The following is a 26,347-nucleotide window of genomic DNA, read 5'->3' as shown; positions in this document are numbered from 1 at the left end:
CCTCGTCGTATCCAACGAAAGCTCCTTTTATCCCGTATCGGGACACATTCTCATCTCCTTCGGTTAGACATGAGTGCGCCACGTCGCCTTCACAGACGACTCCGAGTAAAAGTCGCGTGAGATCTTTCCTCGTTCGCATAAGATAATGTTCCGCTTACGGTCCTCCAGTTTTAGATATCTCATTTAATATTCCCGAAATGTTCTGCTGTACTTTAAAGTTAAACTCACGTTCGTATTCATAGTCAAATGAATCTCCTCGCGAACTAATTTAATTTAAAATTTAGCCTTCATTGAGTAACCCGTTTATAAATTTAAGGAAAGGAAGGTTAACTTTCCTTAGCTTTTTTTATAACAATAATTATAATTTTTGTATTTATAAAAATACATAAATACAAGTTTTACATTCCAAATTTTTATAAAATTTTAATTTTAATTATTTTAATTTAATGATATATTTTTTAATGCGAATTTTCTAAAAAGTAAAAACAGATTTTTTTTTTAACATTAAGAGCAATGTTATTTGTTTCAGATAGTTAAAGTGTAAAATATGTATACTTTCTGAGTTTGCAATCCATAAATCTGACCTTACATATTTTTTCCAATAATTTTTTTTCTCCAAGTGAATTTGCCGTTTTGACTACGAATGTCGATCAAAACTTTCTCGATTTCGTTTCTGGATCCTCCAGAGAAAACAATACTATTTCTGATTCCAATAGATGCATATTTTTCGAGCAGATGGCTTCTTTAAAAAATGCAAATACTATACGGAAATATGTTTAAAATTCATCTGAAATGTGTGTATGTGTGTATGTGAATTCGATGCGCTGACTGTAACAAATACAACTCGAGTTGAATATTTGAAAAAGTCAGAAGTGCGATTGATGTAAAAGTAATAAGACATCTTGTTGTGACGGAGATAAACTAATAATGCATTCTCGAAAAAAGTGAAAGAAGCGATGTTATGCTCGAGACGCTTTGTTTCTAGGTGAGCTCTTTCCATAATTCTAACATTTATATAAGTACTTCTTACTTTTCTCCTTAGTTTTTACTGATTTAATCGCGCGTAAGTAATTCCTCTTTAATCAACCTTATCTTACTCATTCTGTCTTAACTTCTTTCTCTACTGAATATCAGAACCATTATTATTATGATTATCAAATGCGGTAAAATATAAAAAATTTTAGAATTTTTATTTTCAGTTTAGACTAAGTCTTTATAATTTGTTAAGATTTCCGTTGATTAAAATCTTCATGCGTGCATTACAAATTTGAAAAATTAACTCGTCTTGTCTCAATTACGAAGATCTTCTTAAATATTGAGTTAATTTATCTTATTGATAGTCGGAAAATAAAAGTTATTTTTTAAAATAAACTAATTACCGTTATTCGTTACCAAGTCAAAATATGATTCTCAAAAGTAATTCGTTAGAGTAACCGCTTCTTAAAAAGTAACAATTCGTTATTTTTCCGTTACTTTTTTAATACTGAAATAAAATCGGTCTAAAAAATTTTGCAATATTTTTTATCTAAAATAATATTAATATGTATATGTTGCATACCGCTAATTGCACATTAATAAAGAAAAAGTATATATTTGCGCGGATGAGTCGTAGTTTGCAAGAGGTAACTCGAATTTAAGATCTCTTTCGCTTTGAGAGCACATATTTACTTTAAGCAGTAACCGTATAAATAGTGGAAAATATAACATACTTAGGTACAAAATTAAGTTTTAAGACGTGATATACGTAAGGCGACATTTCGTCTACGTGAGACTTCTGTTAGGTTTAGAGTGTCAACGTCTCCGAGGCACAAAGTTAGTGCAGTAATCAGTCGGTTGCGGAGGAACCGTTATGAGAAACGTGTCTGGCATGGCATATATCCGGCAGTAATTAAATTGTTGCGCCTACATATCTGTCTAGCCGCTCGCTAAGTAACCTGTCGTCGGATTACGCGAGACATGTTTCTCATTCTGAATCAATTCACGTCGCACTACCCTAATTCAAGCCTCGTGCCAACTCGTTTCGCAATACATTGGAGAGATATCGATTTGCCTCTGCTGCGTGTTTCCCAAATTCCTGCCCAAAAATACATAGGCGATCTCATAACGCGATTCCGCTTTTCACTGTAAAGTTATTATTTCCGAAACCATGAAACACGAAATATATAGAAATATTAAAATATAGTTCTCATTCCGCACCGTTGATGAAAAATAAAATTTTATCACAAACTCATTCATAATGTAGATTAAACATTGCAACTGATTTTAAAATATTGATAAAATTTAGATATCGCTCTATTATCACTTTGAGGATCTCATGATTTAGAATCTATCAATAGTTAACAATATTGTCTATCTAAAAATTTTTATTCTGAATTTTCTTGCAATGAAAAAAAGAATAAAATTGAAAGGACTTTAACTTTCCTGATTCTCTTCTATACGATATCTATATCCTCGCTGACTATATAAATAATATTTCGATAAAACTATTATCCCAACAAAATTCGTAAAGCGGCTTAGCATCTAACAAAAATCTTAAGAATCCTAGTTGTATTATGTGTTGTAGAATGTACTTCAAGTCTCTTGCGATTTTTATTGGTCCGCGTCCAAAGGAAACGCGAGATCGATAGAGCCTCTCAATTTTCGTCTTTTTCCCGAAGTGTTCTCATGGCGACTAGCGAGAGAGAAATAAAGAGAGAGAGAGAGAGAGAGAGAGAGAGAGAGAGAGAGAGAGAGAGAGAGAGAGATCGTGCTGTAATTTGGCGTGTTTCAGAGAGAGAGGGGGGGAGGGATCAGGGATCAGGCTGTAAAGCACGCCGGACGCAGCCATAAAATCACTCACAAAACCGCTGGTGCAGCGCGGCGCCATCGTAACGAAGAGTAACCCGACCGCTTGCGCTTCATTTCCTCGTTAATTTTATACGCATTTATAAGTATTGACATTTACCCACTTTACAGCACGCACGATGTTTAGCTCGGGGATGGTATTACTAGCTTTCTACCTTATTTAAAATTCGTACATAACACACGATCGCGTTCAAAGTGGTGCACAAGTACGGTTTAAAACATTATAAATTTTAATGAACAAGTCAATGTACCGCTGATGGCGGTATATCGATTTTAGCAAAATGAAATTAAATTATGAATAGATTAAATTAGTCGTTGAGCCTTCGTAAAATGGAAATAAGTGGAGGAGACATCAAGTTTCGGATAAGAAAATTTTCAGTGCATTATCACATATTACGTTAAATCATAAATGTACGAAGTTAACCGTCGCGTCAGTTAACTTAACCGCCGACTGTAGTGATTTAAATTTGCTTTTCTGTGAAAAATTGCTAAATCGTGAGCTTAGAAATTTTGACTGATCATTCAAAGTTTCGAAGTAAGTAATGATTCCAAAGTTTGAGAATATTATATTTTTTCAATGATAGAAGTATCCAGTAAGTAAATGCATAATATAGTGATTCTCAATGTAATAAGAAATGTTGCAGTGAATAAAACAGTAGTTTCTCAAAATATTTTAAACTTTCTTTTCACTTTCGTCCGAAATATTTCCTTCTTATTGCTTTGCTTTGCCGTTCTCTAAGGTCCAATTAATTCCTGTTCAACCGTACCATGTCGTCATGGTTTGTTACCCAGCTTTGCCCCGAAATAGGAGGTATCAGAAACAACGGATAGCATTGTTGCCCTGGAATGTCTTGAATTTCGTCAAACAGAACGCACGTCGCGGTGCCGATATTCGGAATTCCTACTGACGGTGATTGCATTATTCCGGGCACATCCTACTGCATGGCTGCCGCCGGCATGAGCTTTAACCCGATATGCAGCATTTGCAAACATTGATGGATCTGTTTCCTAACAATCTTTAGCGGTAAAGGGAAGATTTCGTGCATGAAATTATAGCGTAACACGCATTTATCGGAGCATACACCGTGATATGAATATTTTGTAAGTAAATATTTTCTAAAATATATATAACTTCTATTCATAAAACTTACTACATTTTTGCATTTAAAAATATACAAGATATGTCAGATAAGTAAATTATAATAAATGCTAAAATATATGTGTGTGTATAAGCACTACTTAATTTAATTAAATTAAAAATATCTTGATACTTTTTGCTGGAGACTAATGTCAGTATTGATTAATCACGCAATTAGCGATAAAACGCAAGTCGTGATGAAACGGTGTACACGGTTTTTGTGGGGGTAATATCTGTCCTGAGGGACGTTACATCGTGCGAAAAAGGATCGACACCTTGTCGACGGCACTTCATTAATCACTCGGAGGGTTTACCGCATATGCTTTTCTTTGATGTATACACACTTTCCCTGCAGATATATTCACAGAAACTTTTCGTACTATACAGATTAACGTTATTGCTCGATGGAATTTTTTTACAAGATACGATAATATTTAATATTAAAAGTATAAGAATATTAAGTACATAATTGTTAATTAATGTGAAATATTAAGATTGTTCTGTATATTTTTTCTTTCTTTATATAAAAATGTAATAAATCTAAAATAAAATTAAAGTAAAATACATGTACATTAATTTATATATCTTTAATATGAAACATCAATTTTACAATTAATACTTTTCGACGACACGTGTTTTAAAATATCTACCTTATAAAGTCATGTTTTCCTTGGCTAAGCTAAAGTTCTCTGTAATCTCGCAGTTGTTTTAGCGAAGGGGACAAAACACAAAAGCGACAACCCTAAGAATAGTCTTCCGCGAGAAGCGCTCGTGAAACAATAATTAGATCGCCCTGTAGAGAAAGTGCGGAAGGAAGAGGTGGACGGGTAGGCTTAATTAGGTGATTGGTCCACCTATATCTATAGAATCGATCGGTCCCTAGGACAGTCAGACTAATGCCGTTTTAATCAACCACCCAGTATGCGAGACCTTGTTAGGCTTCGGATGCCAAAGGAAAGTTCTGTATCCTTCGGCGGATTCCGGCTATTACTCTGCCCCTAATTTGATGGAATGAATGAGTAAAAGTTCTCTCTTTTGTGGTACTTGAATCGGATGAAAAAGTTGGCTTTCTCTCTGTGTTTTTACGTGTTTTCAGGTATAATGCTGATAAGTTATTCATTTTATTTAAATTGACATTAAGCTGAATTAATTGACATTGATTGATTGATTTAGTTATAACAAAAAAATTGTAAAAATATAGACAATTTATAATAATTTATATTGACAGTTAAATATAGTATATATATATATAGCTAAAAAGAAAAATATTTTATTTTTTATTAAATGACTAATTGACTTCTCATCGAAATGACAAATTGATATTAATTACATGTATTAGAGAAATATTTCATATGTTATTAAAAAATGAAATTTTAATTATATTGCTTCTGTTCTAAAGGGATGATGTAATAGATATTTCATATTATGTCAAAATTTTAGAGCAAATTATGTGCAATTAATATTTTAAAACAGCTAGATCAGCTGGATGATTTATCATAAAATTATACTCGATTCTATTCAAATACGCTTACGATAAAGGAATGTTTTACGACCGCCATGAATGAAACAGAATTGCATGAAATAGTGATTTTTCTTCGACATAGAAGGAAGAAGATCCGCTATGGCTGTCTCAGCCCATCGAGCGAACTCATGTACTTTAAAGCGATGCTCGTAGCCTTGTAACCGAGACATCTGAGATACAAGCACATGTTATCGATACATCTTCGTGTCTATATACATATCGGAAGGTATACGTGGCAGGAGGTAGCAGGCAGGAGATAGAGGAAGGAGGAGACAGCAGGTTTGAGCATCTAATCCGAGGTTTAACGTGTGCGGATCGCTGGGTTCGAGCCCGCTAATGGAACGCTAAGCCAGCTGAGCCTGGGCTAACTTTGTACACCTTATCGAGCAAGGAGGACCTGATCGAAAGCTCTCGTTTACTTCAGCGTCGCGACGTCTTGTTCTCGTTGATCAAACAGGTGTTCGTCTTGAGCCGACGTTTACGTTTACGACGACAACAATCTGACATGTAAAAGGTTTCATACAATCAAGAAATTTGTTCGTTCCTTTGAGGGAACGTCGTTCTTAATTATGAAATATACTGATTAATTCGCGTTTCTTTAAATCCCACAAAATTTTTACATTCGGAATGAGATAAATATATGTTCGTTGAAGAGAGAAAAGCCAAGAGTGCAAGCAATGCGAACAGATGTATTGACAAACTAGTTTTATATAATCTAGAGATAATATCGATAAATAAAATTTCATAAATTATCGAGTATATGTATACGGATTATTAAGGTTGACTAATAACGATAGCAAAGTTGATTAACAAGTGCGACAACAAGTCATTACGTGATCAAGTTATAATGATACTAATTAATTATGCTAATTAAGATATAATACTCTTATATTCTGTGTATGTAAATTTTTATCATCAATGTGACGTTTCTAGTAGTTGATATTCATCATTTCTATTTTACCATTCAAAAATACACACAGTTGAAATCGGCTGATTAGCAGATCGATAAACTTTAATGAGCACTTTACTTTTTCTTGACATTGGTATTTGGACTAAGTACAAAGACATCGAGCAGCGAACAATCTCTGCTGGTAATAAATCGTGTCACGCACTTATTATTACGTCGTGTTATTTGATACAATTCGTCTCTGTGCAATTAAGTCGTATAGTTATTTCGTAGAAAGTGTTTGCTTTGTACAAGGCAATTGCGAAACTATACAGATACTTCCTCGTGATGTTTGCCTTTTGTGAAAAATACGCGCTATGGAATATTCGGATAAGATAAGATCGACCGCGGTTCGCATGCGATCGCAGCAAAGTTTCCAGCTCATCTTGTCTATTCCGGATTCACCGTGAAAGAAGCGGAAAGCTCCGATATCAAGAGAGCAGCAAAATCGTATTCGTGCGATTAGCGAAGTTTCGCGAACTGTTGAATTTGAATTAACACTTAAGATCGCGATCAGTGACAGGCGTAACAGGATTCTTGCTCTCTTAGTTCTGTCCCTTTTACTTACAATTAGAATGAAATGAGCATAATACGTATTCAACTGCAAATCGCAAATATCGAGAGCGAACTAACTAAAAGTAGCGATTATTCTATATACAAAACATAGCATTTGTTTAACGCGTTTTTCGTTCAAAAGCTTGAAGTTATAGCTGAATAATAAAAATTTATTTTTAATTAATTTTATCCACTTTAGTTTTGCGCTCTCCTATTATAGTTAATAGTAGTGCCGCCTTTCGATTCGCGAGTTCCGCGTGTAACTACTTCGAGAGAGTATTAAATCGAATCGGGTTTAAATCGTGCGTAGAAGTTGGAAAGCTCGAAAGCACAAGGCCTTAGTTCAAGAGAAGAGAGAAACTCAAACTCGTACATTTATTTCACAAATTACAGCCACGGATGCGGGCACATTCGAGTACACCTGCAGCTAAAGAAAACTTATAGCTTCGATCGAAGTCGTATATCGAGGTAGGAAGTATTGCGGGATAAGTGTCTTCGCTTCGAAGAAAATCCGTTAAGCAACGGAGGAGATATCGGCTGTTTCCTGAACTACATTTACTGCAGCGACAAAGTTAGCTAAAAGATTACGTTCTTTGTTTATAAGCTTGAAACATATGCCTCAATCTTCAGAAATTGTCTTATGAAAATAATAATTCGCTTATAATGGAATTGCGATAAATGACAAATCGCAAAAATTTTGATAACGACTAATATATCTGTTAAAAAAGAATTATAAATTAAGATTCAATAAAACGTTTTCAAATTTTAAATACTTCAAAAAAATTACTTAAAAAAAGTGATATATAGTGAGTTGTTACATTTGATTATAAATATAAAGATCAAAATTATATTCATAATATTATTTAAATTAAAAAATTTCGAAAATAGCTTATACTTAATCAAAATGACTTATTCTATACAAATTCAAAGTACATCATAACCTCGACTTTGTACTATGTAATTTACAACGACGTGAAAAATCGGATTTGTCAAGATTCTATTTATTAACAGGGCAATATTGAGTAGCAATTCAATAGCAGACCAACCAAAGTTCCGCGACGTCACTATCTTCTTACCAGTACAGAGTACCGTGAAAATCCTGTTATCTACTTAGTATGAATAAATTTCAAGCCCGCGTGCTCGGTACAGCGACGTCATTACCATAGAATTTACTAACTATAAAATATGGCTTCCGAGGTTCGTCGTTTTACGTGCTTAACGTGCTCAGATTTTTCCAAAGAGCGCGCCGCCTCCGAAGATTCTCGAGAGAAAACTTTAAATAGCAAACGGTGAGTGGAGTATCGATTCGCCGTTCAGAATCCTGTCGTGACAATGTCGTAGTTCGACAGAAATAACGCGAATTACATAAAGCGATTAGTAAGCCAATTTTTATCGATCTTTTCATAAAATAAAAATTTCAGCCAGAAACTTGTAAGAAAAATCACATGAAAACAAAAAGAGACTTGTAATAATAGAATTCAAATAAAGTTTATTTTAAAACAGATTAATTTGGAAAAACTCAAAGACTTATCAGTCAGTTTTATTTCTGACTATTAGTTTGCAAAAATTATTTTCGATATAAAATATATGAATTAAATCGTGTCTAAATATTTTTTAAAAAAAAAACATTCATTTCAGTTCAAGACTTCTAGAATATTTTTTAACGGAGACATCTTACGTAAGAAATTAGAAAAAATAACTATGGATACATACACACACACATAATCACATAATATAAACTCTTTCTGAAATGCATTTCCAACGTACTAACTAAGATTACCAAGTTGGACTTCAAACACTTTGGAGCTAAGGGGCTCACGTGTCGCTCGTTCCGGTCCGTTTCTTTTACGAATGCGTCAGAGGATGACGCAGAAGAATGAGGAGAAGGAAACGAGAAGACAAACGCACGCGTGGCACTTAATTTGCTTTCTAGAGCGTTGTGCGATGCAGCCATTAAGCGAGAATGGGCAGAGGCGATTTATGCGTGCCGAGATTATCCGATAGATAACTGACAGCGGCCAGATAACCGACGGAATTCGGTGGCCCGGCTTCCGTACGAAAGACAGATCAAATTTATCACCATCGACCTACTTAACTACTATCGTGCCGTTGCTCTCAGGGCGCGGTTCCATAGGGCGCCCAAGTAAACGAAACTTTTGTAATTGTTCTATCGAATCCTCGACGCGGTCCCTAGCTTCCCCTTTGTTGTCCTTTAACGTTCATCGAATACATTGTCTCGACTTGGGAACGAGCGATGGGATAAAATTAGCGGAAGTCCACCGAAATATCGTCGTTGAACGGTGGGGAAACAGGTAATTGCAGTATGTAATTTTACGTATTTTTCATAAAGTTATAAAAGCATGGATAATAATAGCAGATATTACATAGATTTACAGAGCATATATTTTGTGCGCCCAGTGTATGCATATAATTGTAAATATTAATATACACTATTTAAAATTTCATGAATTTTATGTATTTATATTGAAATTGTAAATACTGGATAATAACGAGATGCCCTACATATATTTCGATTATATAAATGGTTAAATAGAATATGCACACAATGGATTATTGCATATTAATTTGAAATGTACATGTTTACTAATTTACATAATTTCTTTCAAATCATGCTAATCATTGGAATACATAGAAATATTATTGCAGATACTGATGCGTTTAGTATAAAATCTGAAGCAAAAGCTCCTGCAAATCTTTAAGATTTTCTTAAATATACGCACTCACGATATGGCCATTTCATTGGTTGGATGGAGAGGTGTTAAGGTTGTCATGAATATATTTAAGATGATCTTGAAGATTGAATTATGAATATCGCTCGTATATCAGGTTGTACATGGGTGATCTTAACATCCAATCAATAATATAAAGTAAAGAGAGATTATATTTACGATCTTAAATGTAAGAATGGGCTGAAAATGTCAGACATAGTCTTCAGTAATCTGTTTTCACGGAAAATATGTTGTTTAAAATGTAATGTTTGTAAGCCAAAAGTGTAAAATTTAGCACAATTATGCTGGATCATATCTACTCTTTTCTCTTAATCGCTAATTATGCGTGAATGCACGAAAATGCGCAGCAATGTAATATTAACTCGACACAAATTATGAAAACACATAAATTTTGGAAAACGTGCGAGTGCAAAATAAATTGCTAATTCCTTAAAATGCCTCACCGAGGCGAATAATTCTGCGTTATTAATGCAAATACGAGCGCGAAAGCGGTGTGGAACCATTCCATTATCATCGCAAAACGTTATAAAATGTTAAAAGCATGTCGTATTCTCTGTTCTAAAATGTTTGCGAGTCTCGGTTAATTTTCGTCGAAAAACTGAAAAATCTGTTGTTTTATTCAGGAACAATTAAAAAGTGTAACCGAGATTAAAAACGAGCACGTCTGGGTCAGAGCCGTGATTCACGCAGCTGAAACTTTCGTAATTGTTCTATCGATTTCCTTTCGTTTTACCCTTCCTCTCTTTCCTTTCCTTGGAAAATAAATGCTCTCGAACAGCCAATTGAATGCGCACAATTATCTAAAATTAACCGATTAGAAGTGTTCCGAGTTTCTCGCCATCATTAAATAAATTATACACATTCTAGTCATAAAATGCATTTATGATTAACTCATGGAGCACAATGCATTCAACATTGTCATGTTGAATGCATTGTGCAGAAATTATGTTATATGATGAATTTCCTATACGGTAAATACAAGTCGGAATCAATCAGAACAATTCAATAAAATTTTATTATAACCCAAATTTCGTTCTGTAATGAGATTTTTCGTTTGTTTTTGCCAGCATTCATCGATTGCCAAATAAATCGGGTACTACGCAAGTTCGCGGACAAACAAGCCTGACGAATCGTAAATTTCCAGACGGATCTTGCGTATACAGCTCACGCGACAACGCGTCACCGGGTCGTTTTAATAAGGGTACCCAGCCACACGTAACTACAGAAGTCAGGGTATACTCGCTTCGTATTACTCTCGTTTTATATATATCCGTTGTGCGTATACAACCGCTATCACATTACTAAAGCTCGACGGGGACGACGCGGAGAGGTATTCTCGACAACGTCAGTCGGTTAGTCGATTTTGGCTAAATTAAATATAAACGTATTCGCTAAACAACTTGAATCAACATTATTTCCCTATTTGTCGATTTTAAATATTCTAATGAGAATTGCTCTCTATAAAATATGTATATTTATCATCAAAATTATATATATGTAATAGATTAATAAATATAATATATACATTATATATATATATATATATATAAATACATAATAACGTATATAAATCCAAACATAACTAGATAAAAAAGAGATGTTTCTGTAGGCTAGTTTAATGATTAAAATTTGAATAATTGTGTGCATTCTGATGAAGTAATGTTTTATAAATATTTTATAAATTTTATATCACATATCACACAGATCACAATTAATAAATTTATACAAACCATCGGATAATTTTTATAAAATTGTTCTTTTATTACGGAAACATCCTAATCGCTCTTAACTTATAAAAACTTTACGCACGTTTAGCAAATGACAGTGTGATACAATATTGCGTGTTACCCGACTTGTTGGGCGTACAGTATTTTAGGCTGGTGGATCTCGTCGACGCACGATGAGAAGCTGAGGCCGAGGGGAAAGCAGCAGGCGCGTATCACCTTTATACCGCTACTACTCGCGAGTTATTTATTTTTATGGGGTTTTCCTTCTTCCCTCTCTTGCTCCCTCACCGTGTTCTTCCAGAACTTGAAGAGCGGACGAAGGAGAGGAACGAGTTCGGATAGTCGAACAGGGAGACGAGCGGAGGGTAACGGCGGCGTTACGGCCTTCTCTCGTCTCCTGTTCCTGCCGGAGATACCCTCCATGCCGGGGAGAGAAACCCCGTGCCCGCTTAATGGCGTTACGGGGTTGCCATGGTTACGGGGAACCCCATGGAACCAACGCCACCGCCGCGCCCAGCGGAAAGCCCATTTATTCTGGAAAAACATTATAAGAACGCGCGCACGGCACGAGCCACACCAAGGTCGTTGCTCGCCGGCACTTGCATCCCTGTCCGTCCATCTACGGGCTCACTCACCCTCTACTGCGCACGGCGAGAGTGCACAATTGGAGTGCTCGTGTGTTTTTCGAAGAGATGACGGCGGGTTGTGGGAAGGTAACCCTCCGCGAAGTACAGATTGTCGGGCGCGTGAGACCGATGAGAAAAGCAGCACGTGAAGTCAGAAATCACGAGTTTCCGCCCCCTGCTCGAGTCTTCTTGCGACTTTCGAGAGGGGAATCGATTCGGTTTATTATCTCGCGTCAGGCGAGAGGCTGACATACGCTTCCTCCGTTTCCTCCTGCTTCCTTGATTAACTTTGGCGATTCCTTTCCTTCAAATTTAAAAAGAATAGTAGAAGAACTAATTAAAGTATTTTGTAAATTATTTTGTAAAAAGTTCATTTTATAGTTTTTTAATATAATGTAATTGTAACAAGATAGATATTTAAATTAGCCTTTAAACGTCTGACCGCAAGAACAACGTAATAATTTGAGGCATATCTAATCCAATTCGATTGCTTATATAATTTTCATAAACATGAACGTATATTGTAACAATTTTTTTTTCAATCGAAACGCCAAATATTCAGAAATATAACATTATTAAACGAATGATAATAATGATAATAGTAATAATAATGTATATATCTATTAATAAAAAAATGTACTAAAAGCAATGGAAGAATATCGGGAAAACTTTGGAAAAAAGCTGAATATATTATATCACAGTAATTTGAATAAAATGAAGAGATTAACAAAGGAAAGCAGTCAGTGTGCGTAAAATTTAGTTGTTTAAAGGAAGTATGAATTTCAAACAAGAGCGCAACGATTTATTGCTTTATTTCAATAAATGTATAATGTTGGGCGAATTAATACACTGATTAGCATTTTTCCACCTACGTGATGTGAAAGCTGTATGCAGAAGACCCCATCGTTCAACCCGATTTTGATCCAATTTATCACAGTACATCAGCCGAAAATAGCTTACACATATACAATTTTATTGAACGAAAGAGCGAGAGAGGAAAAGAGATGCTATGGTCTTCCACATAGTGCGCAAAGCGAACGAGACGTATTAATTAAAACAACATAGAATTGCACTGCGTAAATACCAATCGCTTCTGTAAACACAACGTCGCGGTATGATACAGTATATCACGGTGACGATATTACCATCATAAACTGATGAATTGGTAGACATATTAAACGTATTAATAAATCCGCTTACACGCGGCGTTGCGAAATAATAATCCACTGAATAATTCGTAAAATATGCCACCGCAATCGACTATACGCTTGTTGGTACATAAAGGCTATTTTAGAATTGTCCGACTGTAATCACAGATTTTCCGATTAATTAACAAACGGTTTTGACAAAAATATTATTATACATATCGAAAGAAAGGCAATTTTCGAATTGTATACAAATGTATGTAAATGAAAGTATTTTAATAAACTAAATTTCTAAAAAGAAATTATTAAATGCTTTTTTTAATTTAAATTATTAAAATATTTCACGTTAATTATAATAAAAGTGTAAAATTCAGTCGACATGACTAAATTTGAATGTAAAAATCATGAAGCTATTGTACTTTCTAAATTCATTGGAAAAAAATCTCATTTTAAAAGAGTAAAATTTCACTTCAAAAAATTTTTAAAGACTACTTGAACATAATAATCATAATGTAATAAGTTTTTAATTTGAAAAAAAATCATATTATGCACATAAATTTTTCATACTAAATTAATAACAATATATAACAAAAAATGACGCGAATAAGTTCCCTCATTTAAAAAAAATTTAACCCCTTCGCTTTATCGGTTCAAATTCTCGAATTCATGCAATTTCACGAAACGGACAGTGAAATAGTTTGAGCTCACTGCTAGTGACTGTGGCCAGCCGTAAAAACCCTTTGTGGATAACTCGCGCGTCAAAACATCGGACAATTAACCCTCGAGGGAATTTAAAAGCGGGCACAAGGAGCATCGTGTGAAAGACAGAGAGGGTAACAATGGGCACTTTCCGTTCATATGTCCCGAGAGGGGAGGCACTCTCCAAGGGAGAGCCACATCCTGCTAGAGTTTCTGCGCAACCGCAAGGGAATTACTAAGGATTACATGAAAATTCTATTATCATCTTAACGTCGCGCCTCATGAACCTCGACGAAACTGGACCTATGTTACGTATCAATCCTCATTTCAACGCGATGCGTCCCGATGGATGCGCCCAGCCGAATGCACTTCAACCGAGCTGTGCGCGACATGCTTTTATTCAGTTTGCAGTTGGCAGATCTTGACACGTATCACTATCAGCGTCGATATCAGTTATGGATATACAAACTCGTGGTTTTCCTATGCTATCTATTCTGTATAGGCATTTATCAGAAAGGGGGCTAGAGATAGTATGGTATCTGGTTTACTTTTTCCTAACCGGATATGTCAAATGTTCGGTCGTGCAAGCTAATAGATCGTTCTATATTCTGCATCGGGCTTTGTAGATAGACTTGGATTTTATCAATAGTATGCTAGAAGGTTACTATTTTAAAATAGGAATTTATTACTCCATTCTGGATAATAATTCCATTTTGAAAATGATAATTGAAACTAATATAATTTTAAAATTTTTAAATATGTAAATTATATATATATATATATATATATATTCACATTTTATACAAGAAATAATATATTTCCCACATTTGACCTGAATATTATTTTTAAAATATAACATTTAATAACTTTTTAAGCAAAAGTAGAATAAATTCAAATATTATAAAATTTAGAGATAAATTGAAATAGGGAATGGCGAAATGCATTTGTCGGAAGCAATCAGGTTTTATGATAACTAAAATTATAGGAAAACTCAAATATCCGATGCGTGAGAAACGAAGACGGGCAAATCCCATGTCCATTATCCATAAACGACCCCGGCTAAGCGGTCTTAACGTTATGTTTAACGTCGTTGACGCGTGTGATGCGCGATCCGATAATGCGAGGCGCGAAATACCGGGCGATTGCTCGTGCAACTCGCGAAATTGGCGTCACGCAATAAATTGATGACCCGACGTTATTCGTCATGTTGCCAGCAACGACGGCATATACGCGGCGCCATGTATCCAGGCTTTATAAGGGGTAAAGGGGATGCGGTCCAGAGAGAGGGAGAATGCGGCCGGGACACGAGCTCGCCGCAGCCAATTACCGCGTTCCCTCATTAATCCGATTAATCATGAATTACACAAAAAGTCCGTTATCGCCTTAAAACGTATGTCGGCGGCTCTCTAATGAAATCACGTGTCGGCGAAGCGACGTGGCGAGTTCAACATGTCATCGATCGCTCTCGCATATATTCTCTATGCCTCATTAACCGTCAGAGTGATGTTCTTCCTAAGAGAAGCGAGCATGAGAGCCCTTAACCCTGAACAATTTTACGACATTAGAGCTTTAAGCAACACGGGGGAAACATCACACCTCGGATGAAATCTGCTCAAATTCAAGAGGGAAGATAATTTCACGAGTAAAAGCAATGCTAAAATTATTATATTAATCCCTTTTGGTTAAAATTATGAAATTTATATTATTTAATTCTCAAATAAGTGAATATTTAAAATATTTTGAAGTATAGATATAAGTTCTTATTCAAATTGGTATACAACTACATAGGAAGAACGATTTTGCCTCCGGTTTGGCTAAAATATCTTTGAAAATTTAACTGGATACAGGTTTAAAAATAATTTTGTTGGACCATAAAAATACTTACAAAGGAATCTCAAGCTGCAAAAAAATTTTAATATTCTAACAACAAATTTGAGCGTCCAACATAAATATTTTCATGGTCCAAATAAAATTATTTTCAAATCTGAATCTATAACTAAATTTTAATTAAGATACTTTAACAAAATCTTTCCATGTAACAAGATTATTAGAATTACTTTATTAGTATTTAAATTGTTTGTATATCTACACATTTTTTTTTTAATAACATCAATGTTTCTGTCAATAAAGAATTAATCATCACATTAAAATTAACAAATCAACTAATACCGTTATTTCATGCAAGTCATTTATGATTAACATATATATTTCTTCATTTACGATTAATTAAATGTTGAAGTGTTATTAAAATAAAACGTTAAACTATATTTTCGTATCAAAACGAAGAATCCGACTGGCTCCAGTGCGTCCCTGACCTGGTCGGAGGGAGGGGTTGTCGCCACGTCATCGTATTTTCCGACAATTACCCTGTATACATAGAGACAAATACGCGAGCTCTCTCTTTCTCATTCCATGCACGTATCTCACTCGTCCTCGCTTGCTCTCAAATTGAACGTGACGATCGGTGCCCAGGGCTAGCAAGTGTAGCGAACGATCGGCGGTGGCTAGTCGGCGTGGGCGGCTCGCCGCAACCAATTACCGCTCTCTCATTAACTCTGTAATAATCGCCGCGCCGTCTGTATCTCTCTTGCACTTCCTCGCTTTAGATGTGCACACCTCGTGCACAATACACGGCTATCGTATTAAAAAGGGAGGACAGTGCTCGGAAACGAAATAATCAACGGCGGATGCGACGGGCACCAGGATCGGATCTAACACGAGGCTTAGAATCTTCCTTTTAAAGCTATCGTGCTATCGATCGGCAACGTTTTGCGCAGACTATCTATATATATTCAAAGTTTTGGAAATAGATGGATAGATGCATACATTTGTACAAAATCACTGAGGACAGACTGAATATTCGAAAAATTATAATCAATAATATCTTTCTCTCTGTACTTAGACGTACGTTTATTAGATAACCGGTGATCGCTCGTAAGTCTAATTTTCAACATTTCTTATTAGATAATTGATTAGTGTTAATCTTCATAAAGTGTCAATCTAGTTTTAAACAATCGATCTTTAATATGTTAAAAAAAGAATTTTTAGGTAATTAATCATTTTCTTTAACCAATTTTTCTAGTTAATCTATCATTATGTTCATAAGATAAAAAGTGAGATAAGTTTCTCAAAGATAATTCGCGTTTCTTTATCATACAAATTCGCGAGATGTCATTAAAGTCTTTCTTCAGGTTCTGACAACGAGATATATGTATAGCGAATCTAATCGACGCGACATATGCATACGTGCGATGTTTGTACAATAATCGTCGCTCGAAAGCCAGGGATTCTGAGAATAGTACAAGTCTAAGTTTCGAGAATTATGGACACGAGAAAATTCATCCTAGGCCGATCCCTGGATTTTAGCCATCATGAATAAACATGAAGTTGTTTAATTTAATGGATGCTGCTAGCTAATATCAGTCAGTCCTAACCACATTAACTAAATTGTCTTTCTCTATCTGTACCGTAGATAAGTGCTACAATTGAGGAACAAGATTAATAATAGCTAACTGCATTCACTTAAACAAGCTTGTCGACAGATCTCACGCTTAGAAACTGTTCTCAAGTCTACGGCGTTGAGATCTAAATTGACCGATGTTACATTGCTGCCAATTTAATCACACAGAATGCGTAGAAAACGTATTTTTTATTTATACTCGCAATATCTGATGGTTTTAAACAGAAAAGAATTACAAAGAACGGCTCGAAATCGTGTGATAGTCTAGATGATAGACTAATATTAATTAAGAAAATTAAGCTATTTATTATTGCGGAGTATTATAGTGCGCTTTTCTCTTTTCTTCTCTCTATCCCTCTTTGCCTATTTCTCGTGTCTCGTTTTCTACTTCCTTCTCAATTCTCGCACAAAGCAAACCTGACCCTTGCGCGCCCCTCATTGGTGCCAGTCCTCCTTAATGAGCGCGTAGCTAATTGGTCGGAACTTTATTAACGCCAGAAGCATCGAAATCGGCGATGATATCGGAGAAGTTCGCAGATGAAGAACGGCGACGCGATTTTACGCGAGTACTCGAGTGTTCATTAAATACGACGACTGTTTCCGTGGCGCAGTTCTTGGGGACAATACTCTCGTATCGGAAAAATCGATCGAGTCGCGATGTGATTGCAACTACGGCGACGTTTCTCAAGTTATAAATCTTACAAGTAATTTCGCGAAAGATATAATTCACTGTAATCTTGTTTTAAACAAGATTACTGCTTTCCGCTTTTAGTTAACAAGAAGAAAAAGAATCGATTAAACTAAATGTAGTAATGAAGATGTAGGAAGGATATATCATTAATTCACATGTACGTATTAATATTTGCAGATGTTACGAACGACGGTCTCGCCATATAATATTTCATAAAAATAAATGTTAAAATCCATTGCGTATTATCAGTCATCGGATTTCAGGATAAATTTTTATTTATAATTTTATACGTTCGTTTTATATATACATATATTATATACATAGTTTAATAATGCATTATCATTATATATATATGTATATATATATATATATATATATATATATATATAAATTATTCTGTTTCGCAAGCGTTGAATATTTCTTCATTTGCTTTAAATATAAGTATATTTAAATAAAATACAATAATATAATATTCAATAATCGTTCAAAATTTCCTTGAACAAAATCTTTTTTTCGTACAAACAAACTTTTATAAAATTTAATAACATCTTTAAAATTTCAAAAATTATAAATCTTAAAAGTGCTTGAAATGCACTATGTGCACACAGGAATTTAATTTCGTCAAATAACAAATAAATAAATAACAAGTTTCACTTACCCATGATTGTTCCGTCGTCACTTGATGCCTCCTCTATCTTCTCAGGTTTCTTTGTTACTCACACATTCACGATTAATTATGATCGCACGCGCACTAATTACATACAATGATCACGGCACCTTACACACTTACACACGGACACTCGTGATGCGAACTTTATGATATTGTGACAGATGAAAAATAAAAACACAAAGCTATTTGCTTGAAGTAAACTCGCAACATCTCAAAAATTAGCAGATAGATGAATCTCGGAAAGTAAAAGTTTTTAATAAATCATCATAAAAAGCAAACGATAAATTTATGCTACTAGACATTGCAAATATTAAAACTCAGAATTAATTATAACTTATGTATTTACACATTGCGAGACCGCTCAACGTAATCCATTCCGTTCGGTCAATAAATTAAATTAATAACTAATTAAGACTTTCATGTTGTATCATCCATGAATCTATTGTCACATTTATTTAATATTACAATCTATTCCGAGTATTAAAAAAATAATTATCGCTTGTAATATCGTGAAGTGATTTTTATTCCGTATAGTTTTGAATCCTATTTTAATTAAATAAATCGCGCAAAACATTAATTTCGACAAATTATCATTGTTCGTAAGTATTAATTAACTATATGAACTAACTATCATTAAATATTCATAGAATACTCGCGTTAATTAGAACTTGTCGATCGTATTTCAAGAGAAAATGACAAATGAAGTACCTTGCTCAGCTACATGTTCTGATCACGCGAATAACAAGACCGAGCAAATGGGAAACATGTATATCTCATAACATGCGGCTACTAAACCAACACTAAAACTGAAAGTATAGCAATCTATTTCATTTTTATAAAATATTTCATACTATAAAATAACTATAATGTATTGTGAAATAATTGTATGCAATGATATGTCTCACGAAAATAATCTTAAGCCACAAACCGATTTGTTCCATGAAATATTTGACTTATTTTAAGATAAATATATACTAAATATCTTCTCCTTTGTTATATTTCAGTTTAATTATTAACAAACGATTATTAAGATTTCTCGTTCTATTACTCGATTTAATGTGAGTTGCTTCATGTTTTCAATTAAAGTAATATACAAATTACACTTCAGTGAGCAAAAAAAAGATATGAAACGCGTGATGTGATGCAAGAATATATCATACATAATTCGTAATTAACTCCGTATTTTAATATCCGTATATTACAAACTCGCCATTTATACATACGAATTCATTAAAATCCTTTGCTTTTCAAGTTTTTGCTCAAATTATCGAAACATTGCAAGAATGTGAAATATACAAATATAATGAAAACAGAAAGAATTCTCTTTTCAATAAATATCGCATGAATAATGAATAATTTATATTTCTTATTCCTCTCACTTCCTTTCTTAAGAAGTAAGTCATATAAAATATCTTTGAATAACTGTTTTGAATTGTGGGTTAATTGATCACTTGTCGACAATGTAATTTTATTAATCATACGGAACGATAACGTTTAGGCGGTTCTGGCTATTCATTACAATCGCGTTTCGGAAAGTAATAACGACTGCATGCAAAGCAACCCACGCTGTTACCTGTTCGCCACACAAATGACAATGCGGCGAGCTATATTGCGTACGAACTGGCAACGCGCGTCACACGCCGCAATTAGAGGTCCAACATATAACAGAGTCTGGCCACAAAATGGCGAATCTTTAATTGGTCGTTTTTGTACTTTAGTAAGAGTTAGAATGAGAAAGTTTATATAAAAAGAAAATATTCTTATTTTTCACTCTGTTTTAAAAATTGCCTGCAGTCAGAGTTTGTAGAGTCTCTAGCTGCACAAACATAGTAATGTTAAAGTCAGTTATTCTTACTGTTATGGTTTGACATATTATACGATTTTAAACTGACGTCGACAAATAACATGTTTTGTACCTCGTGGACTTATTGTAGTTGTACTATTTGCTGCGAGATAATGTTGCAATTTTACTTGACTTATATAAAATTGTTGGAAAGCCTATTAAATATGTTATTGCTTGAAACCTAATTTGATAAATGTGCTATAATACGAGACGTATGATACGAATAACAAATTTTAATTACAATTTGCTAATAATTATAATTTTCTGATGTATTAACTGATTGCTATAATATTTGTCATATATAAAACAGAAACAATATTTAACAGATTTCATATTTTGCAAAATTGTAATTAATAGAAAATTAAATCGACTCTGTTTATTCCATTAGAATTGTATAATGTAAACAAATTTTTATAAAATATATAAACGATTTGTCTACGATGTCTGATTCGATGAAAATTCCAAATTCTTCTTTGCACATTTCGAGCATAGTTTTTTTTATATCAGCCTACGGATCTCTTTATTGCAATCATTCTCGCAATTTAACGCGTGACTGCTAAAATATTGCGTTTCTCGTTATAAAGTCTCGCTTATAAGAAAATGCGAATACACTGCATCGTAAAAAGTGGTGAAGTCGCACCAACTGAGACAACTTGAATTTCATAGTAAGAAAGTTGTGGAATTATATAGTTTCTAAGATATTAATTAAAAAGCGACATTAATTTCATAAATCAAACAAACAAGATCTTATTTTTTTATTTGATCAAGCAGATCTTTGCTCAAGTAAGATTTAAAAGCTTAATTAAACAAGTTAAAATAATATTGAATCAAATTTTTACTACAACAGATTAATTGCATATTAAATAAAAAATATATAGATTTTTTATTTACAGAATTAATAATTATATACTTATATTTTTAGCCGGGAATATAACGTGTAAATTTTTATCCTTTTTCTTATCCTTTTATAACAAATTAACATCACAAAGAATGAATAAAAAGTGACGCGCTTATTCACGCTCTAAAAGATGAAAATAGCATATTTAATAAGCATATTTCGTGCGCATAACGTCCTGTCATTTGGCTAAGATATTTACGAAAAGAATGGAAATTTACGATAAAGATTGACGATAAAAATGCCAAAGATTCCGTTTGACTCTTACTACCATATTTTGTAGTAACTCACTTCGCTTTATTTCGACTTTTCCGACGACTTTCGTGCCTCTGGATGGATATTGAAATTTTCGTCACATACGCAAAGACATAAGGACCGTTCACATGTACAGCTGCGTGATAAAGGACACGCTGCTTATTGCGGAACGGAAAGTCATACACTAGATGGAGATCGTTGTTTTCCCTTTATGGGGTGCGTGCAACTGCGAATGGAATATACATGAGCGGATTCACGACTAAGCATGCGAGAGGTACGCTCAGCAGCTAGTGTTAGCGCATTCACGTGAACCAGGAACCTTTCCAAGGAGATGCGCCCCGGGAGACCCCAAAAGTGTATTCCCTTTACCGAACATCTTGGATCGACCCTTCATTTTGTACTTACCATCGTTGCGACAGACTTTTGTCAGTTCCCAGTCCCGCGGGATTCTTGCAAAAAAACGCACTACACCCGGGAATGAATCTCTCAAGTTCCCTCCTGCAATTTTATATTAGAATAACAACATTAAGATAAACATTTTTCATAAAACTAATTGATGTAACGGTTACAGAAAAAATTATTCAATCGATTATTCCTATTTTAAAATTGACTCCAAAATTATCTTTGCTGTTATATTTTATTCAATATAGCGCAGCCATATATAATAAAATTTTTATTTTATCGTTTTTTTTTTAAAGTGTACTCTCTATCTACAATGTTTCTCTTTAAAGATATACCGAGAAACATCTCGCGTTGTTATGTTATACAGACGAATTTTTATAGTGCATGAGTAAAACATCCTGACATTCGTTGCGCTGCAGATCTATTTTTACATATTCCACTCGTTACTGTAGCGCTCTGACGTTACTTTTATTGTGTATCATGCAAGCCGAAATTTATCGTAGCACCGGGACAAGGGAAATACTGGATGGCGAAGGCAACGGAATTTTCGGTCCCACCGGAAAGTTTATCGAAACATCGTTAAGCAGTTAGCTTCGACACGGTCGATGGCGTCATTCGTTTTGTTACAGCCAACGGTGCCGGAGAGCCACGTAAGTGTTTTCTGTGAGATGTTTAGGTTCGAAAAGGCGAAGCCGGTCACGTTCTCGATATCGGAGGCGTCGCCGCACTCAGTACACATACGAACCCTCCTTTCAGCAAAGAATTAATAGGTCAATGAACTGATCGAGTAAGTCTCACAAGAGAGATCGCTGTATTCTTTGGTCTACCCTTGTACTTATGAATTTTAATTTTTGCTCGTTAGAATAGTAATTGTTACTTAATTGTTACTTAACTCTTAATTGCTGTCATGGAACTCATAATATACATTAGTTTCAATGTAATCTTTTTTTCACGACGCCAATTAAAAGTTAAATGTGAACATATTATCTGATAAAAATATAAATATATATTTTCTGTAAAATTATTATATGTAAATGGAAAAAATATTTTTAATTTTATTTGATAAATATTGTTTGTTGCGAATATATATATAATGGATGAAATAATAATTAAAATTAAAATGCGTAAAAATATTAATGTCTCGAAATTTTCTCTAAATACAATACATGATCATTTTTTATACAATACTTCTTAGATATGTTCGTATCTACGTTCTTTCTCCTCATCGAGTTTTGTAAACCTAGTTTCTTCTTCCTTATATTTCTCTCAGTCATCTGCTTTATTATATGTTCTTCAACAATATTCTAATATAATTGAGATTTCGAGTGATCATCTTGAAGCTGTCAATCCATTCTGGGAATTCTTTGCATGCCACTTGAAAGTTCAGATGAAGAACAGACGATTCCACGTCTTGTAAGGTCTCGAAATTTTCGAGAGTATTCTAAACTTCGAACCGCGTTGAAGTTAATAAACTTTCCGAAGTAAATACGTCTGTCGTTTCTATTAGCCCACGATATTTTTGTCTTAATCGATAGTTTCGTACAATTTTGCCTCTGGCAAATATTTTCAATTTTCTCAATAAATTGCATGCCAAACTCAAGCTCAAGTATAATATTTAGTCTTTCTTCGGTATGTGCTTCAATAATCGATATTTTATTTAAGACAACAACAAATACATATACATTTAAAATTGTAAACATATTGATTTAATAATATTTGAGTCGCATATTTCAATTCTTTAAAATCATATTACTTTTAATATTAAATAACTTCGCAACTATTCGTATTTAAAATCCATCATTATCTATCTTCTTTAACTTATGTGCTGTTTATAATTCACAAAATTTTGTGCATAATTTTAAAGATATTCTCTTCTTTCTTTTAAAAACAGTAATCAAATACAACAGTTAATTTTTCGATGTGAGAATACAATTTCGCTATGTGCTTGAATGATGAAAGAAGTGTTTAATGCTGGAGTACTCAAGCATAGAGATTATTCAGTTCATATTGACAATATAAAGTCTATAGATAATGTTTGTAGTCATCCATATTAATATCCACTTATTCATCTGTGCTATATATATCTTCACTGCGGAAGGATCACCGCACGAATCCATCATGCGAGGAAGGATCTTCAAATAATCAACATATTTTTGCAAATGATAAATACGCTTGACAATAGATTGCATGTCGCTATGATTAATCGTCTCTTTTCAACGACCCTTTGCATTTATGAATCGCGACGGTGCAAAGACGTAGGGAGATGTGGCGATCCCTCCAAGTTCTTTATCAATATACGCACAAACTGTTGAGTAAGTCACAGTACATCGATATTAATATTCGTTTGCCATTATCTCTCCATTTTCGCCTCTGCGTTTCCGTCCTAACGATGCTTTTTTCGCTCTCTTCCATTTTCCTTGAGTACAAAGCGTCTCCGGTAAATTATATGCCCATTAAATAAGAAATACGTGGAACTACCCGAGTTAATGATCGCTTTAAGTTCATGATTATTAAAAATTTCGTTTCATTCATCTCAATTATAGCATTTCCTTTTCTTTCCTACTCTTCTCTCAAACGCTCTAAAAATATCTATATCATTCTGAATGTATCGTCTCACATGGGCGTCTTCCATATGGAAGACAACATGATAGGTTGATACGCTGTATGGTGCTTCAATGTAACATTGTACCAGGCGCCTCTCATAGACGAAGTTCGACCCCGAAGCCGCAGATTGATGCGTCGAATTATATTTGTCGCGCCGCGCAGCTGCTGTCTAAATTATACGCTACATTTAGCCTCCGTTCTATCTCGTGGACGTCCCTCGATCCCGTCGCGACTGTCCTCCCTCGTTTTATCGGCTTTGATGTACTCTCAGGATCATGGCAGTCGATGAATTTTATTCTACCTTTGTGGCTGTCGTGAATCGAATCTTCCAGCGCGATCAATGTAGGATTATTATTAAGCTCTTTTTAACGAGCTCTTAAAACTCTTGTCATTATCCATTTTCAGTGTATCTGATCAGTTGATATGTAACAATAGCTGAAATTCTGATCGTAATCGTGACGAAAAAAAATGCGATATAAATTGTTACGATTAAAAAATATATATTTCAATATATATTATGACGTTTTGTAATTTGTAATTTTAATATTTCCTTAAAATTTTAAAGTTTGACAGAAAAGACGTTTAGAAATTTTTTAAATTTTCATTTTTGAATACATTATATTTAGATCTTTAAAACGGACCGACTTGAAGCCGAGATCTTCAACCTGAGTCTGACATCTAAAATTTTATTCATCCCATATCTTCCATTATTCAAAACAGGAGTCTTTCAAATCTGGGCAAGAAAAGATGTCGTCTATGCAAACATTACCACCATTTTCTCGAAGACATTTATTCCAAGTGATTTCGACAAAAGTAAAAAAGAAAGATTAGAGCGATCGACCTGATAAAACTCAAGGTACAATAGGATTTTATTCGTCGGAAATTCTTTTATCCACAAGATTTACGAAAGCTCAATGAAGAAAAACTGTCACCTACAATTCTCGCTTTGAAAACTACGATACTCATTCTGAAGTTAAATTCAATATTATTACTCTCTTCTATCATAAACTATATTCTTATTCAGATATTTGTTATACAATTGTAAATTTTTCTTCTAAAATAAATACAATAAAACATATTTAGCGGAAAATGGCTATTAAGTACAATTATCATAATATTAAGTACAATTAATGACTGGAAGAAAATATAAATTTAATAAGTGCATGTAATTTTGAATTTAATTTTTTTTATGCCCACCGAGGTAGAATGCCGCATAAAGGTTTTTTCCAGCCATTAACCATCGCAGAGACCGTATTCTGTAAACTGTAAGACCCCGGTTTTCTATATCGCTTCCAATGAATTCAACGCCTACGGCTAGGCAAGCCTGATAACAGCGGTAGACAGGTGGTAAACAGGGAAGTAACTGAGGTCCCAGTATACAAGAGCTGGCGTTAATTCTATAGGACAAAATTTATAAAGCAGGCACCAGGATGGGAGATCATCTTTTAGGTCATAATCGCAGGAAACGATAAAGACTCATCTACCTCTCAAGCGAACAAGCCAAAAACTAACGTCAGCACAACTTGAAAAGTTAATACAATGTATAATAACTTAATATAAAGAACATCATAGAAG

The 26,347-nt window shown here is 34.2% G+C and overlaps 1 protein-coding gene across 2 annotated transcripts in view; it reads right to left on the bottom strand.

Moving 5' to 3' along the window:
* Window positions 1–26,347, bottom strand: part of LOC105151642 (uncharacterized) — a 65,002-nt gene that overhangs the window by 19,614 nt on the left and 19,041 nt on the right. The window contains exon 3 of one of the 2 annotated variants that reach the window (XM_087403119.1): window positions 22,172–22,264. The exons of the other annotated variant lie outside the window; for it this stretch is intronic. Within the exon in view, the coding sequence (XP_087259245.1) occupies window positions 22,172–22,174 (3 nt within the window). The 5' untranslated portion in view covers window positions 22,175–22,264. The remainder of the gene's footprint in view (window positions 1–22,171; window positions 22,265–26,347) is intronic. 2 annotated transcript variants of the gene reach the window in all.

Source organism: Acromyrmex echinatior, chromosome 2 (genome assembly GCF_024713525.1).
Source record: "Acromyrmex echinatior isolate Ae372 chromosome 2, ASM2471352v2, whole genome shotgun sequence".
In the NCBI taxonomy this organism is placed as follows: domain Eukaryota; kingdom Metazoa; phylum Arthropoda; class Insecta; order Hymenoptera; family Formicidae; genus Acromyrmex; species Acromyrmex echinatior.
The sequence above is the reverse complement of the archived record's forward strand: the minus strand, read 5'-3'. Positions and strand labels throughout refer to the sequence as shown.